This window comes from Carassius carassius, chromosome 19 (genome assembly GCF_963082965.1).
Source record: "Carassius carassius chromosome 19, fCarCar2.1, whole genome shotgun sequence".
Taxonomy (NCBI): domain Eukaryota; kingdom Metazoa; phylum Chordata; class Actinopteri; order Cypriniformes; family Cyprinidae; genus Carassius; species Carassius carassius.
Window position 1 is genome coordinate 18,556,061 of NC_081773.1, and position 18,480 is coordinate 18,574,540.

General features: G+C 35.6%; 1 protein-coding gene across 1 annotated transcript; it reads right to left on the bottom strand.

The window, feature by feature from the left end:
- Nucleotides 1-1,233: 1,233 nt before the first annotated feature.
- On the bottom strand, nucleotides 1,234-15,977 carry LOC132095297 (MORC family CW-type zinc finger protein 3-like). Its single transcript, XM_059500147.1, has 19 exons — nucleotides 15,897-15,977; nucleotides 12,084-12,156; nucleotides 11,624-11,756; nucleotides 9,787-10,010; nucleotides 9,482-9,638; nucleotides 9,200-9,347; nucleotides 8,919-9,050; nucleotides 8,574-8,693; nucleotides 8,329-8,426; nucleotides 6,104-6,202; nucleotides 5,890-6,018; nucleotides 5,001-5,075; nucleotides 4,781-4,838; nucleotides 4,597-4,704; nucleotides 4,430-4,502; nucleotides 4,290-4,353; nucleotides 3,011-4,181; nucleotides 1,960-2,201; nucleotides 1,234-1,866 (listed from the first exon to the last, which is right to left on the bottom strand). The coding sequence occupies exons 1-19, from the start codon at nucleotides 15,936-15,938 to the stop codon at nucleotides 1,728-1,730; spliced, it is 3,285 nt and encodes a 1,094-aa protein (XP_059356130.1). The 5' UTR covers nucleotides 15,939-15,977; the 3' UTR covers nucleotides 1,234-1,727.
- Between the last annotated feature and the right edge of the window lie 2,503 nt (nucleotides 15,978-18,480).

Genomic DNA, 18,480 nt, shown 5'->3' on the forward strand with positions numbered 1-18,480 from the left:
TCAACACTGTGAAAATAATAATAGCATGTTTTACATTGGCGTATGAAACCAAAACATGTCTGAGTAAACACATTCTCTTCGTTAAATAAAAAAGGATTTATGCACAATACTTATTTTAGCACGTCCACAAAACATGTTACGTTTCTCAAATTAAAATATTTATCTTGATAGAAAGTAGTTACAGTCAGACAATAATCATATCCTTCTGAAGTATCTCTCTTGCTAGTTTTGTCGTGTCATAAGCAGACAGAAGAGTATCTTACCGTGGACACAGTCAGAGTCGAGTGACACGTTTAGGTTTTGAGAAAATACTGTGAATGAAGACGTAAATAATCTGCAGTGTAAAGTAGACACAGGTGCTTCCTGACTCGTACATACAGTAAAGACACGCCTCCATTCCTCCCCGAGATAAAAACATTTTGCCGCGTTTCCACCGAAATTACCCGGAACATTTGTACCAGGAACTTTTTTCCCCCCATACCTGTTGCTTTCTGCGTTTCCACCGGCATTCACTAAATTCCAGGGGTTTCACATAGACAGTTTCATTACCAAGTTCCTGGTACAAATGTTCCGGGTAATTTCGGTGGAAACGCGGCATAATCTGCCTCTGTTCAATGGATTTTAAAGGGTCATGAAACCCCAGAACACATTTTTTGAGATGGGAACAGATATGTAGTAGCTGCGCATCACTGAAAAGACCAAAAGCACTCATAAATGTTTTGTGGAAATTGGTTATTTTAGCGTTTTTCTCCGAGCAATTTCACCTTTTCGGTTTAAAAGGCCAAATGGAGATGTGGGCCTCGGAGTGTGTGGATAGGCTTGCAGGTGCACATCTACTTCAGCTGACCCTGAGCTAATCTGTGCATTTATTCATGAGAGTGACATCACATCACACTATTTTTTGTACATTTTTATACAGAAATAAATGGTCCATAATTATGAAGTGTTATAGTCATAACAAATCCCCTCAAAATACCAAATATAAAAAACATTATTGAAATGAAAATTGATACATTCATAAAATTATTTATTATTATTAAGATCATGGTCTCCAGTCAGTTTCAACACAAGTGTGACACCCAAAGTAACAATACCAGAGGGTTAAAGGTTCGGGGGCCGTATGGCCAGATATTACCAGAAAACGTCGCAACTAATCTGATAAAACAAACTATGCAACTAAAGGTTATTTTAAAATACATACATAACCACATTCAGAAATACAAACATAAACAATTTGAATCAAACAAGTATAAAATTTATTTTATATTGAACTTTTTTTTTTCAAAAGCAGCATTATGTACAATATTATACACAGAACTGCCTGTACACAATTTGAGTAGCATTTACTACAGCTTTTCTCCAATTACAATTGAGTATAAGTATTCTTTTATTAGAAATACAAACAACTGCATATCAGAAAAAATTTAGAAACCTTAAACGTTTGTAAGCTATCAAGCAAAACGTTTTTTTTTTTACATAAAGGTCAAACGTTATCCTTGAAACAATTTATTCCTATTCCAGTGATTAAAAGAATAAGAATGTGTAAAACAATGTAAAACTTGCCCAAAGAACTGCAAGTGTTAATCAGGAAAAATATGTAAATAAATAAAACGTAACAATTTAATATTATGTTTTCAGAGTGGAATAAAATTTGAACATTGAGTCACCATGAACAAACCAATAACCTAGGCTGAACACTTTGGCATCTGGCTTTAAGTAAAGGTGGTCTAAGGAGGGGAAATCTCCTGTATGACCTGGTTTAAAATCTCATCTATGACCTCACAATCATAGTTCACTTGGTCGAGGTCCAAGGCAGGAACAAAAGTGACCAATAACCGGGCGATGCTGCACCGCAGCTCCCTCAGCCTGATGACAAAAGAGTGAGCAGAGTTATATATGTGCATCAAAACGAGACTCCTAATGAGCATGTACAAGTCAACAAGTCAAGAAGGCTCTTACTTGGCCGGCATCACTGCGTTTTCTCCCTCGACGGGTCTTTTACTGCTCTCTCCTTGCTTTTGGATCCCATTCACAAGGTTTGCAGCTGATCTTGTGCTGCATGTTTGTTCTGAACTAGTGTCACTGTCCTTCAGAGTCTCTTGCTCTCTTGCATTGCTCCACGCCTCTCTTTGTTTCCTCAGCTCTTCTACTTCCTTCTGCAACTGTACCCAGTGAGCTTTCTCCTGCACCAAGCTCTCCAACTTTGGAGTATACAATTTGTGTTTAGTAAAGAATGAAATAAAGAAAAAAAAAAAAGTTTAAGCATGTCTCATCAAATAATGGCCATCCCTGCAGAAATTACCAGCCTCCCAGCATGCCTCTTTAAGTGATAGTTCACCTAAAAATGAAGATTTTGTCATTAATTACTCAACCTCATGTCATTCCAAACCTGTAAGAACTTCGTTTATCTTCGGAACACAAATTAAGATATTTTTGATGAAATCTGAGAGCTTTCTGACCCTGCATAGACAGCAAGGGTACTACAACATTCAAGGCCCAGAAACATGCAAAGGTAATATTTTGCTCGATGTGCCTCAGGAGATAAGCCAAAAGCTTTATTCCCCCAACATAAATGATGCCTTTTAAATTTGAATATAATTCAAATATTGATAATATTTTAGTACAAAATTCGAAAATGTAGTTTTTCAGCCATTTTGACAGGCCTATTTCCAGCCCTTCATTAAAATATCATATCAAATATCATATATTATTAACTATTTGAAGTGTCAAAGTTTTTTTAAACTGATTTTCAATAGACGAATGGAAATCTACCAGATTTCATTAAAATGCCTTCATGTGTTTCAAGGATAAATGGAAGTCATATAGATTTGGAACAACATGATGGTGAGTAAATGATGGCAGAATATTTTTTTGGTTAACTAACCTTTAACAGCATCAAAATTGTACTAAGCTGGAAGAAAAATTCATGCTGGTCTTTTCAGCAAAGACTACTGTAATTTTTTTTGATTAGTTACAAGAATTTAGAGAATCAAAACTACCAGTTTCTCACCTTAATTCTCAGCTCATTGCATTCATTGTTGCGATTGTCCAGCTCTCTTAGAAGAAGATCCACCTGAAGAGCCATTTCATCATCTACATTTTCACAAATGCTCGTTGTTGACGATTGTTCCTTCCTCTTAGCCTCATCCTGTGCCTCTTTTTCAGCTTTGATTTGCAACAACTCCTGCTGTTTCACTTTTAGCTCATCCCTCTCTTGCGTAAGCTTGTTGATGGACTCGGTGGCCTGCAAGTAGAGAGTCTTATAGTTCTGTTCCTCTGATGGATCTGTCTGGATGCTCTGATGGCTGCACTTCTTCCTTACAGTGAGATTTAAAAGCTTGATTTCTTTCTCCTGAGCTTGCTCTCTGAATTCATCTCTCTCCCAAGCTGTGGCCTCTAGAAGATCTAGCAGGTTATCCTGTTGCTTCTGTGCTTCAAGTGTTGGCATAAGGTTTATATCTATGTCAGAAAAAAGTGAGGTCTTGGAAGTTGATGCCATACCTTCCTGGTTTTCTGACTTTGCATGTTGTTCAAAACTGATCTTATTCTCCTTAGGTGTCTTCTCTGTTTCTTCAAGATTTGGTCTGGAAACTTCTACGCTACTACATCTCTCTATTTCCATGGGGCCTTTGATTTCTGTATCGGTACTTGTCCTGCTTTCCACCTTAATAGCGCTCTGTTCCATCCTTCTCGCATCATTCTCAGTCTCTTCTTTCTTGATCTCACCTTCTTCCTTTCTTATCTGCTCATCTTTCTCCGCCTTGATAATGAAATGCTCTGTTTGGGTTGTTATGCTTGTTTGGCCACTGGAGGTCGATGCCTCCATTGTTTCCTTTCCGGTGTTTTCAGTTTCCACAGAAGCTTGATCACTGCACTCCATATATAATCCTGGTGCATCTTCACTGGTCTTTTTTTCCATCTTCACCTTAGAAAGGTCAAAGGGTTTACGTCTTGGCGTGCTGTTGGTCTCATCAATAACAACATCATCATCGTCACTGCTCTCTACATTGTTTTCGTTGACTGCATTGCCATCATCGTCTGCGATCGCCAAAGGTGAGGTTATGACATCTGATGTAGCTGCGGATGTTGATGGACTACCTGGTGTATCGCTACAGTGGTCATGTAATGTTCTTGCTCTTTTTACAAGATGGCTCTGGGATAAATCAAGACCTGTCTTTGTTCTGTAGAAGACAGGTTTGAAATCATGTTGTGTGCAAAAACAGAATTAAGAAAGAATAAATGGAAATACGTGTGTAAAAAGAGAGAGAGGAAGAATGAGAATGATGTACCTTTTAGGAGTGGAAAGGGACCTGACATTTGAAATCACTGGCATGCTGTCCGAGGGGCTAGAAGCTGTTCAAACACAAAAAATTAATCAAATAATTTAGATTCCGGATTAAATAAAAATGCACACACAATTTGGCCTCACCAGACTGTGAAGGGGTCATTGGATTGAAAGGGCTCATTGCTTTCAAAGGGGGTGATCTGGGTGAGGAAGGGCTCTAGGGAAACAAAAGGGAAGATCAAGACTTTAATATGTTCTAGGAACTTAAAACTGCTTAACTAAGCTTTGGTTAAAAAAAAGCAAACACTTACTTTTTGGTACAGCTGACACACTAGGTCAACTTTCCTTTTAAGATTCTCGTTCTTTTGACGCAGCTCTGCAGTTTTCTGCTGTTCCTGCCTCAACCTGGTTTCTTCCATCTTATTACAAACGAGAGAAAAGACATCTGAGTAACAAGCAACACCACCACTGGATGGAGAAATCCAGAAAGATTACCTGAGAGGATGTTACCTGAGATTTTTGCTGTTCCTGCTGTTTTTTGAGGTTTCTCTCACTGTGGCAACATAAAGAACGTCAGTGTCAGACTAATTCCCCTGGTAAATCAGATTTAGTTTTTATTAATCTTATCACTGGCTTATCTTAATTATTTTTGGGAAATTCAATTCTTTCATATTCAGATAAAATAAATAAAGTTGTAACACATTTTATCACTCACTACTGTTTGTATGTTTTCAGGCAGTCTGAAGTTTCATCTTCAGAATCTTCAGCTTCTTCTGGTTCTTCACATCGCCTGGATGTAGAAAGAATAGTTGTTTGTGCTAAGACATGTTCAGAGATTTGCATGTACACACACAATTACATTTGCTGATAAATATCACTGATATCTAATCTACAGTACATTGCATGTTTAGACAAAAGATATTGTACATTGGTCAAATGCAAAGTAATTAATTTTTGTGTTTTCACACATCCTGTCTGTTCAAAGATGCAACCCCCTGAGGAGAAAAAAGGTAAGATGGTCACAGATTGCATTGTTGAATTAGAAGAAAGTCTGGTTCACACCAACATGTTAAGACATAACCGACTGTGTTTACTAGAATACTTGCTAAAACTTGTATTTTAACATAACTTTGTGTGTATGTGAAAGGAATACATTTTTAGAGGCTAAGTGTATCCCATCGTGCATCATGTTCTGGAAATAAACTGTGAGACTTTTTGATCAGATCCCGTGAGATGTCACAGAGACCATTCCGGTGCAAGTTAAATATTATTAATAATAAGATATAACATCCATACTGGTGGATGAAAAATAAAACTGATAGTTAAGATAGCTAGTGCATGGTACATTTTTGTCATATCTGTTTTTCGGCATGTAGCCACAGTCACTAGACTTCATCTTACCTTTTTACACATGAGACATGTGATTTCTCAGAACATCCCTTTCAGTGATATCTCTCCTTAAACAGCTTACAGCTACTTTAAATGTAGGTTAAATGTCACTACTCTATAATTTTCCTAGGACATATTTTCCTTTCTCTTGAATCCCGCTGGAGGTTAATCATTTTAACAAGCTAAACAATTAAAAAAAGTCAGATCAAACAAACCTGAACTGGGGGTCTGGATTAAATCGACAGAACCATTTTTTAGGGAGCTTATTCATGTCAATTCCATCTGGAAGTTTCCTCCATTTCAGACAATCATCACACTGAACCCAGTTCTGATCAGGACGCTTCCTTTATGTTAAACAAGGAATAAGAGTTATGTATGGAAAAATAAATAAATAAAATGTTTAGAAATAGCATGTGAGTGTATACTAACGGGATATCTTCCATAGATACTGTATTGCTTAATCCCTTTTTATGGCGGATTGCTTTCCAATAATCTTCCAGTTTCACACCCAAAATGTTCATGGTTTTCCTGTGTGGACAAATAATAAGCAACATAGACTGCTATATTATATATTTCTTGTTTTAGAAAACCAAATTTGCTCCTGAAAACTTGAAAAATTAGTCATTAACTCAAATAGAAAAGAGCTTGTTCATTTAGTTCAACAGTCCAGTATGAGAACAGAACTTAACAAGTGTTCGGGCAATTCTTGTAATTACCTGAATTGACTGTAACCCTGCCTGCCTCATCAAAAATCAAACGCTGAATTGCAAATGTGCTCACAAAATAAGATATTCATAATTAGTCAAAACTATTTTAATTCAAATAAATATTCAGAATCTATAATAAATTTGACTATAAACATTATGTATATGGTCAAGGAAGTTCTATATGTACTAACACACGTGTCAAACTCAGCTCCTGGAGGGCCACTTTATTGCACAGTTTTGCTCCAACCATCTGCAACACATCTGTTTGGAAGTTTCTAGGGCTGTGTTCAAAATCACCCCTTACAACCTCAATCACTATTCCCAACATTAGTCAACTAACTGATATAGTCCAATTGACAGAGAGAATAAAAAACGAGGGAGGGAATTCAAGACACTGATGCCGAGTCCGAAACCGCTCCATATCCACTTTATTGTGCACTATATCGGGTGCCAGCCATTTTGTAGTGCTGTACGAATTCTGAGTGAAAGACTTAATTCCCTACATTCGTCCATGTGACGAGTGGGGGCGGGGCCGAGAGCCGTGGGAACGGAGCGAGGCCGGTGGAGTGATTGGAAACGAGCGACACCTGCGCCACTCACCGGTCTTGAGTCCCAAGGAAGTATAAAGAGGAGGAGTTACGAAAGTGAAGGACGAGAGAGGACCAGGCCTCGATTTTATTTTGTGTTTTGGTTTTGTTTGTGCGCAGCAGTTGTCCGTGAGGGGCTGTCGTGCTGTCTTTTGTTTATTTTGTTATTAAAGCTTTCATTTAAATGTCCGCCGGTTCCCGCCTCCTTCTTCCCGTGATTATGAAGTTTATAGCGTTACAGTCCACTACTTTTTACCCACAATTAATTCAGATTTCGAGTGTACAACCAATGTACACTTGTTGAAGCACTATTTCCCACAATCCAATAGGAGAACCAGCGAGAGCGGGATGTGTGTTTATTTTTGCTCTCAGTATTTTAATAGCATTTAATGATTATGAACGTAAAAAAGTATTACAAAAAGAAATAATTATATAACATCGATGAAACAACAAAGCTGACACAAGGTATGTATTATTTCAATATAAAGTCATTTTGAGTATTATTGCTATTAATATTATTTTCTAAAATTAGGTACATGTAATATAAAAGTACATATGTCAATGTTTTTGCAACAGCTTCAAGTCTCACGCGTGTATACGTCACCGTCTGAATCCGTTCACTTATTTTTTCCACTCCTTATGATATAGTACACTCAACTGCCATACACTATACAGGGATTTGTGAATGAGTAAATGAGTGAGCGATTTCAGACACAGCTTGAGTGTGTCTCTCTGAGACAAGAGAATTCGGACACTGAGCGCACTGGAGATGCAGTCACTTTTGCATAGTTTGTGCTTGGTAATCTTGATCTTAATAGTTTAAAGAAAATTTTATTTTAAAACTAAGTACACTGGCAGCTCCAGTAGTAATTAAACGATTTATCTCCAATTTATGGAAAATAGTGTTGCGGCTCATGATCATCTATAAAAAAACATTTTTTAATCAGGTGTTCATTCCTATCAAAGTACTGAGATTGTCCTGTCAAAATTTCGAATGACTTATTTGTAGGTTCTGACTCAGGACTATATCTATATTAATTTATTTACAATCCTTATTACTGCAATATGGGATTGAATAAGGGCACTCAATACCATCCACTATGGTTTCGGACACTACTACAAAAGACTATTTCCTTAAATAGTTCCCTATTTAAGGGCATTGGGAGCGATTTTGGACATTACCAAAGACTTCATTTAGCTGGATAAGGTGTGTTTAATTAGGGTTGGAGCTAAACTCTGCAGGACAGTGGCTCTCCAGAAGCTGAGTATGACACCCCTGTACTAACAGAAAACAATAATAACTTACACTTAAATTGTTCTAAACTAACATTACAATACAGCTGTACAGTATTATTCTCACCTGTACTCTTCTGTGTAGTCAAAGTCCTGCTTGTTGTGTGTTGGCTTAAGGAAGTTGCACTCAATCACTGCAATGACTCCCACTCCTTTTCCATTTGGCTAATTGCAAAATCAAGATTAAAATTGCATTCAGATACTCCAAGTAGTAAAAATAATAAACTATAAAACATTACTTTGTCTCACTAAAGTAAGTGGCAAAGTGGGTGTTTAGCCACAAAGCAATAAATTAAAAATGTAAATAATTACCTTGGTTTGACATCCAACACGTTCATAGGCTTTGATGAGCCTGTTTTTATGGTACATCATGACTCCATAATGGTCTTTGCTCTTTGTGTTGTAGCCAAATATGATGGGAATGCTTTCTCTCTAACAAGAAAGGACTTAAGGAAAGCTCACTATGTCATATATGTATTCAATGAGTTGGTTAAATTCATAAAATAAAAACCAGAGTTTGTCAAGTTGTTTTCATGAACAAACAATTCTTTCTTACTTTAAAAAGTTAACACCTATTTTTCCAAGAACTAAATTTCAAATAGTTTCAAATAGGGAACAGGAAATCACATCTTGCTCCTATATGATTGGTTGGGATACATTTAGAAAGTTGGGTTTGTATGTATCCTTTTCAATGTTTGCCAGGCTTTTAGAGATCAGCTGGGTTTTCACTTTCTGTCCACGAATGATAATCTGCATTCTGGGCTTCAAGTATAGGATACTACAGTATGCCTACAAAAAGATAACATGAATACAGACACATACCGTATTACTGTTATGTTCTGTGAGCTGTAATGCATAATTAAGTAGACACAATGATAATACAATATGTAGATTGCAATGTGTTAGGGCTTCTCAGCATAGAAGGGTAAAATACTCACCTGCAGGGAGAAATCGCTATCTGGGCTTGACTGAAATGAGTGAGACTGTTGCTTGTATTTCTCCTTTTCACTCTCATATACTTCAGATGGGATCTGAATGTCATAGCGGTCTGTGTCAAAGTCAAACTCTGATTTATCTGTGGATGTTCTGTAGCAGAAAAAAAAAACAATTCCTGAAACACTGAATCTATCCATTCCTGGGCTTGGTAGCTCAAGAGAATGGCACTAGCAACGCCAAACACTGCTCTGATCTACAAATTCAGCAGATCTTTTGATTCTCACTTGCGGAGGTTCCAGATGATTATTCGTGTTCCTGTGGAATCTGTGTCATAGAGTGCATTGATGGCATTGAGCTCACAGAGAAGCTCCGCCTCTGTCTGGAACAGAGAGTAGCGCAGGATATCTTGAAGACTTGCCGCGTGTTGTGACTCAGGTCGGAGTGAGAGGAAAGGTCAAGGATACAGACATCAAATCGAGAATATAAATATATGCCAAAACTCTTACCTAAAAACAACTTAAATTATTATTGAAACTCATTCAACATTTAGGCCTATTCTTGTCTTTGCTTATTTAGAAGGTAAGGATATATGACTGTCCGATGCGTTTGAATGAGACGATGGGTACAATGACGTTCTCCGCATGTATCTCCTGAAGATACGTCTGGGACAGAAGGCCCACACACATCGACTCTCCATTCTTGGAAAACACAATGGTGTCCTTTCCTAAGCGCATGGAACCAGACTTGAATCCATTGCCGTAGAGGCCCACAGGGACATGGCCATTTATAGTCTCCTTGTCACTGAAGCCAAAACTGAGAGGGAGAAGAAAACAGTATGTAATCACTTTCTAGAATGTTCTCGTTCACCATTCCTGGCTGGTGGAATGATTTTCCCAGCCCTATCTGGAATGCTGAATCCCTGACAATTTTCAAGTGACAGCTGAAAACTTTTCAGTTTCAGTGAACTATTTCAACACTACTTGACTTCATCTTAAATTAAAAAAGAAAAAAAATTTGTCTTTCTCTTTATTTATTCCTTCCCTTTCTAGCTTGTACTTATTTGAGCAATGCCTAAAACTTAGTATTACAAGAACTTCCTGTGTCTATTTGCCTCTTTAAGAATGATTGCTTTATGTATCGCCCAATTGTAAGTCGCTTTGGATTAAAGCGTCTTCAAAATTACAAAATGTAAATGTTGTATAGTAAAACTTTTTAACATTAAACATTTTTTTATACTTTTATTCAGCAAGGAAGCATTAAATTGATCAAAAGTGACAGTGACAGACTTTACTATGATACAAAGAAAAACAAAATTCAAATAAATGCTACTCTTTTAAACTTTTTTTAATGAAAGAATCCTTAAAAAGTATTTACAGTTCGAACAAAAATGCTAAGAAGCAATTGTTTTCAACACTGATAATGGGCAATGTTTCTTGAGCACCATATTAGCATATTACAATGATTTCTGAAGGAATTTTTATATCATTCACAACATTACAGGTTTTACTGTATTTTTATCAAATAAATAAAGCCTAAGAGACCTAAAATGTTTTAAAATCTTACTGAACAATGGTTAGTGTATATATATACACAAAAGACATTTAGAGTGTTACAAAAGCATTCTTATTCTTTTTAAATAAATGCTGTTCTCCATACTTTCTATTCATCAAAGAATCTAAATTACACTGTTTCCACACTTCGTTTAACAATTAACTATGATAATAAGAAAGGGCTCTTAAAGGGTTATTTCAATTAATTTGTTACTCACCCTTATGCCGTTCCAAGCCCGTAAGACCTTTGTTCATCTTCGGAACACAAATGAAGATATTTTTTATCAAATCTGAGAGCTTTCTGATCCTCCATATACAGCAATGCAACTGCGTTACACCAGAGCGTAATCATCATAATCAGCGTTGTTTATGTGCAGAATGCGCGTGCTCTATACTGAACATAAACAAGGCTGATTACGTTCAGGGGTACTCTCCAAAATGGCGGAAGATGGTAACTCTAACAGTAAAGAAATGTTGAATAAATTATGTTATTATTGTTTTCTTTGCGCCCAAAAAGTATTCTCGCAGTTAGAATACTTATTTAAATTCTAATACTTAAAATACTTAATACAAATTAAGATTGTACCCCTGAAGTCAAATTGACTATTTTACCAATGTCCTTGCTACGTTTCTTGGTTTGACATCCAACCAACTTGGTTTGTTCTCAGATTCTATCAAAAATAGCTTAATTTGTGTTCCGAAGATGAATGAAAGTCTTACAGGTTTGGAACAACACAAGGGTGAGTAATGACAGAATTTTCTTTTTTGGGTGAACAAACCCTTTAAATACCAAAACAGCATATGAGAATGATTTATTAAGGATCATGTAACTCCAGTGTATGCTAGTTGTCAGCATTGGTTTGTGTTCTCACCCACCTGAGCATTTTGTACATCTTATCGTAATTCATTCCTGCGCCATTATCCATGAAAATTAGACAGTCTTGACCTCTGATTGATGTCCTATCAATCCAAAACTGTTTGGCACTCACATCTGGGTCGTAAGCATTGTCTAAGGTAGAAAACATATTTGATCAGATTACGCATTTTTATTCGTCTTTGAGTGGATGAACACCAATGAAACATAATTAGTCTGTTATTTCCTTACTTGCCTCTGGCTAGCGATACATCAGATGCAATAACATTTCTCGCATAATTCATTACACACAGAACAAAATGTCACCAAGCACTGCCAATATAGGCAGGGATATGTTAACGTGGGGAAACTAGGTTACAATTTCATAGTAATCTAACCCTCGAGGGCACACATCCATTGTTCCAAACTGCTCACACATATTATCACAATGAACAATATCAGAAGATATCGAGTTTCGCTCACCTATCAGCTCTGCAATAGCACTGAAGGGCCAAGTGTGGCTGGTGGAGTTGGTGTGAAGGAACTTTGGATTAAGCTGTAAAATGATCAAAGAAACAGGAAACTATAAGTATACACTAAAAATACATTTATATGAAACTATGCACTGATGTATAAAGCAGTGGATCTGGTCATCTGATGGTCATTCTACACAACCCTCTACACTGCGACAAAATCTTCACGACTAAATGATGTCTAATATTAGCCAATGGCTAATAAATTCTAAGATTTTACTCGCCAGTGTGTGAGTTGGAGGCTAAGTATAAGTTTAGTACATATATTTTCACTCGACGAACACTGATTGAGGGCTTCAGAGTTTCACTCTCCATCAAGCGATCCGTGCTGTTTTTCAGTCCATCTGAATGGATGTGCAACGCACCTGTATTAGACATACCGCATTAACTCTAGTGTGAAGTCGCTATGTCTCACACACACGTAGATAGATAGATAGAAAGATAGAAAGAGAGAGAATTTATGCGCTACATATAAACAATATTCTTTGTTGCATTTTAGGTTAATGCGCAAACAGCAATCTCATTGGCTGGCACCCACCTATTATCATCATCCCTGTTTAGATTACAGCAAATCAGTTCAAGCGAACGCACAAAACTTGATTTTTTTTTTTAAACACTTAAGAATTTAACCACAACTTCAAAAACAATAGAGGACAAAATACGAAAAAATAATACAAGATAAAATGTAAAAAAAAAAAGAATATTTATAATAATAATTTAAAGAAATGAATAAATAAACAAAGAACAAACAAATAAATAACATAGACCAGAGGGAAAATTATAAATTAAATTAAGTTTAATTAACTATCACCTGGCCTTAATTTAAGCGTTTACTTCTCTATCACACTTTAGAAATCATCAGAAATTATACATCACTTGAAAACTTAAAATCTCTAAATTCATCCTTTGAAACCCATTTTAAAATCAAACATTGAATTACCATGAAAATAGTACATCAAGATCATGTTACAAAATGTTTTAAAATTTAAATAAAATTTTCAGTCATGAATGATACAAATTTAGTTTTGGATCATGCACTTTCAAGTCTATATTCAAAAATGTGAGTGAAAATTAACAGATTAAACATTGAAAGCAATTTTTGACTTTTGAATGACTTTTTGATTTTATGCCCATCAAAGATCAAACAGAAGAAATAATAGTCAACCAGAAAAATTGACAGTATTCGGTTCTTTCCCAAAAATTTACACATATGAATAAAACATTTGCCAAGTATAATAAAAAGATTAATGATATATTGAATCCAAAAGTTATAGTTATAATAAAATAAAGTAATATCAAAAGTATGGATACATATTCTAACATTTTTTAACTGAGAGATAGGTACATAACTCATTCCAAAACAATTTAACACAAATACATTTACAAAAAAGATATACAAAGGTTTCCTCTATATCACAGAAAGTACTTTTTTGTTTTCAATATTTTGCATATACTTATTAAGTACACTATTACAAGGGTAGCATCTATGTAATTTTTTTAATGTGACTTCTTTTACAAAACCTGATTAATATTCATCTCTCCAGCAGCTCATTAATCCTTAGTAATCCTAAGTGTGTTTAGTAGTTCTTATTAGTAGAATTAATGTCTTTATCTTATCAGTATTTCTGTTACTTGTTTCTTTTTTTTACAGAAACATTTAATGACCAAAAAAGCACCACAGTCCATTTAAAATGTTCAGTTAAAAATGACTAATACGTATTCAAACATGGTTATCAAGTTTATTTCTAATTACTAGTTATATTATTAAATAATACTTGATTATTATAATGCTTGACTGACTGATGTTAATAGTGTACTTTCAGAAAAAAAAAGATTTTTTTTACAAGCCATTTTACAAACATAAACATACATACGTGTGTGTGTGTGTGTGTGTGTGTATATATATATATATATATATATATATATATATATATATATATATATATATATATATAAAATATACCAAAAATATATACATAATTAGTTTTGAAATATATTTTAACAATTATATTTATTGGCATATTTTGAAATGTATTTAAAAGTAAATTTGAAAATATCATTTTTATTTTTGCTGTATGGGGGTGTTTTAAGCCATTAGGTTAATCAGATACACAGCTATAATCTTTCACTACAAAGTTTTGGTTGTTGTACCTTTCCTTGAGTTCTTGTTTCAATATTCTGATTTGCAAAAGGTTTCACAGTATAGTTTTTGTCTGTTTACCCTTTCCTGATTCATTAACGTCACCATCCAGATCTTGGAAAACTTTTAAAGTTCAATACGGGTCAGTTTTCACAGATTAGAATCGTGATATTTGTGACCAAGGGAAGGGTCAGCTGACCCGTAATGAACTATGAAAGAAGAACTCAAGGAAAGGAACAACAACCAAAACTTTATTGTCAAACAAAGTCTACAAGTGTATATGTGTATAAGCTCATTTACGTAATGAATTGGAAACCATTATTCACTGGAACAGCACTGTATGATATTATTATGCAAAAAAGCAGGGCAGAGCAAAGAGAAACACTGCCATGCGATAAAATACAATTGTGAAAGTTTTCAAAAATTGAGCTCGACCTAAAACAATGTTTTTGTATTTCAGCAGTCTCTGTGTTTATTGGTAATAGACGTTAAACATGACAAACGCCTTTCTTTCACATTCCTTACTAGCAGATTTACCAAGGGGTTTACGGACAAGAGCAGTGAAAAAATTCATAGATGAGGCTGATGAAGATGACACCGGTTTCATTCCTCTAAATGTCCAACTTTTGGAGCTATAGTCATTATAAAATTAAGAGTACCTGCGAAAAACAAACAAACTGATTTTGGCCTGGAGGACAGCGTCACCTGAATTCACAAATAATGGAGAATGAAATTCAAAATTATTTGCATGTTTATTACAGCGCACTGTGTATTTATAGCCAATAGAAATCTGAATATCAAACTGCAAACTATCTTTACTGTGGTAACTGGATTTATGCTCGATAAAAGGGGTCATATGATGCAATGTACGGTATCAGACCCAAACCAGACAAATTAATTATTCGATCGGGAGCATGTTTGAAACATGAGGAGCCGGATTACACAGAAAAGCTCAAGACAACAGGATGTTGTAAATCAATTCCTAGCACCACAAGCCAGTACTTCCCTCCACCTAGAAGAAAAGAACCAGACTGGAATTCCTTTAAGGGGACCCTTTGAGGGGCGTAACATTTCCGTCACACACAGCTGGTCAATCAGAGCACACCTCGCTTTTCAGACCGATGAGCTTTCTAAAAATCGATGCGTTTCATAGAGGAGCAACAATAATGTACATTGTGTGAAAAATAAGTTTTTTATTTATTTATTTATTTTTACCTTAAACCACATAAACACATTTCATTACCAAAATACACAAAATAATGTTCTTTTTAGCAACAGCATATGACCCCTTCAAGCAATTCCCTTTGGCAGAGAAACGAAACTGAAAATAATATCCGATTTTTGAGCATTTCTGATAGGACAACGAACACATACGTCACAGCAAAACATCATATACCGTTTTCAATGCACTGTGAAAAAATATATGTTGTTCATTGTTAAGAGAAAACACATAGTTTATTTAAGATTACATCTAGTTCGTTAGCATGTCAATGACATGCTAACAGTGTAAGAACAGTGTTAAATTTTTCAATATATATATTATCATTACGTTTATTAGCACAGTGTTTACTACCACGCATTAATTACACATGTCAGACAAAGAAATGTATTAAATATTCATACCGCACTGAGCGGTATTCCTCTCTCTGTTTGCACAGCAGCCATCCTTGATATGCACTAACCCGCGACGATACAAAACTTCCTGAGACGTGACTCCGACTTCCGGGAGAACTGATAGACAGTATTTTCAAAATAAAAGCTCAAACGTTATATACATTGAATTAATATTAATAATTTGACATAATATCCACAATATAATTATAACATAATAATTATCTGTTTAACTATATATTAGTCTTTCAGTTATTCTTAAAAAGGACATTTCTGTATTCCTGTGGCTCAAGTGGTAGAGCATTGCATTAGCAGAGCAAGTTTGTGGGTTCGATTCCCAGGGAACACATATTAGGTAAAAACTGTTAGCCTGAATGCACTGTAAGTAGCTTTGGTTAAAAACGTCTCCTAAAAACATATATTTATTTTATTTATTTATTTTTTAATGAAAAAGCACATAATGTCAAATTAAGTTACTATTGATATTTATATTTATATAATGACATAAATATAGCATTTATTAAATTTTTTATTTCGAATGATTAAGTTTAACTCATGAGTACTGAAGATGTCAAACAAAGAAAGAAGATTTTACTTAATGGCATTTTGTGAGATTACATTAGATATGATAGGGACTGGATGATTGGACTTTATATTTCTCATTTTTATTATCTCGGACATAAGCTAATTATTTTTCATTGACATTCACATTAAAAAAAAAGAATTAATTTAGAATTCACTAGGGATGTCCAAGATGCACCTTGGATGACCTTTTTTTGTACTCTTGTTTTGTTCAGATATATATTTTTTCTTAATTATTTCTTCGTTACGCCAACCGACTGTGGTACTATTACTTTGAAAGGAAATCTTAATGAAATCTATAATTTCCGGTCTGGAACTGATTTTAAAGGAGTAGATAATACAAATAGTTTCTAGCATGCATTGTGGGATTTGTGAAACTGTAGAGCATATAACAACGAACGACAAATGTTAGAAGCTAAAGAAATAGAAGAAGGTGGAAGCATGATGCTAGTAGATATATTAAGTAAGCTAAAAAGGAATAAGAATATTAGATTTGCTTTGTTGAAATATCTTAAAGATACAGGAAATTATATTAAATTACTAGTTGTATTATTATTTAGTATGATATACATACATATACAGTATATGCATCGATGCTCCACACTCCAGTTCAGTTGGTGGCGGCAATTCACTAATAAGCTAGTCTGCCAAACGCCAATAAAAAGAAAGAAGAAAGAATAGTTTCTACTGGACTGAGCTGCTTTCATAACCCCCAATTTCCACCAGATGCGTAACGGCTGCGTTACGGCTCCGTCACGGCGGCGGAGTCAATAGGTTTCCATTAAAGTCAATGAGTGTATTTCCACTGAATGCGTTACAGCTGCGTTCCGACTCCGGCGATCCGCAGCCCTCCGGACCAGATACGCAGAGCTTCTATTTTTGCCGGATGCCGGAGCGCTCCGCAGCACTACAGGGCAGAGTACGCAGGACAGGAAGTCGAGTGACAAAACAGAACAGCCAGAAACAAAATAAAAGATCCGTTTAATTTTCAAAATAAAATACACCGCGCTCATATTTCCCTACACTACACCTTGAAAACGTCATAATGGGCGGAGACAGGCTTGTTGAAGTTTTAACCCCGTTGACACGATGGATGAAGAAATGAAAAGAGAAAAGAAAAGAGTTCTATCCTATACTCCTTCGGATGGAAAACTGTTCCTGGTTTGGTAGTTCTGTTTATAGAAACTACATCGCGCGATCACACCAGAATTCGCGAGATTACATGGGGCATCGTGACGTCAGCTGTCAGTCATGACCGCAGCCGTTACGCAACAAATACGGACCTGGGTAGGGTTGCACCAGCCGTTCGTAAGTTCTTACTTAAACTGGAACGTAAAGTCCAAACTAGAGGCTTAGTAACTACTAGCTAGTTTATAACTAACTCTGTACTTTATTCGGTTGCACCATTTATTCTTAAGGCAGAACGTAGCTAGTAGGTCGTAATCTCTCCGTAAAGTAATGCGTTGTCGCATAGAATGACGTCTATTTTTTTTAACCCAATCACAAGCCTTCTAATAGGTAAATAGGAAATAGTCTGAACAGCGCGTAATTTGAAACTCATTCTTGACTGGCCTAAACTGAAAGTTAAAAAAGACATTAAAGCACACGTTATCGAACTCAAAACATTACACTTTTAATTGAAAATATCTATTCTCGAGGTCGGACATCCGGGACTTTTACTCCCATAATGCACTGCGCGCGCATAGCAACCGCAGCGAAGGGTAAAACAAACAAGCGCTCGCCATTAAGCAACACGAAGCGGAAGACAAATGAGCGCAGATATGTCGAGAAAACTGCCGAGAATCATGCCTAAAAAATTAGCAATGATTCGGCAAATCAAAGAATAACAAAATAATACCACTGCAGAGATGGCCACTCAATTTTCTGTTGCTATGTTATGACATTGCTATGCATAATGGTCGGCAGCTCTACACTGATAAGCAACAATGAAATGCACTAGTTGTGTGGGGAATAAGATACGTTTCTGCAGTTAGTCTATTTTTGCTTTTTTGAA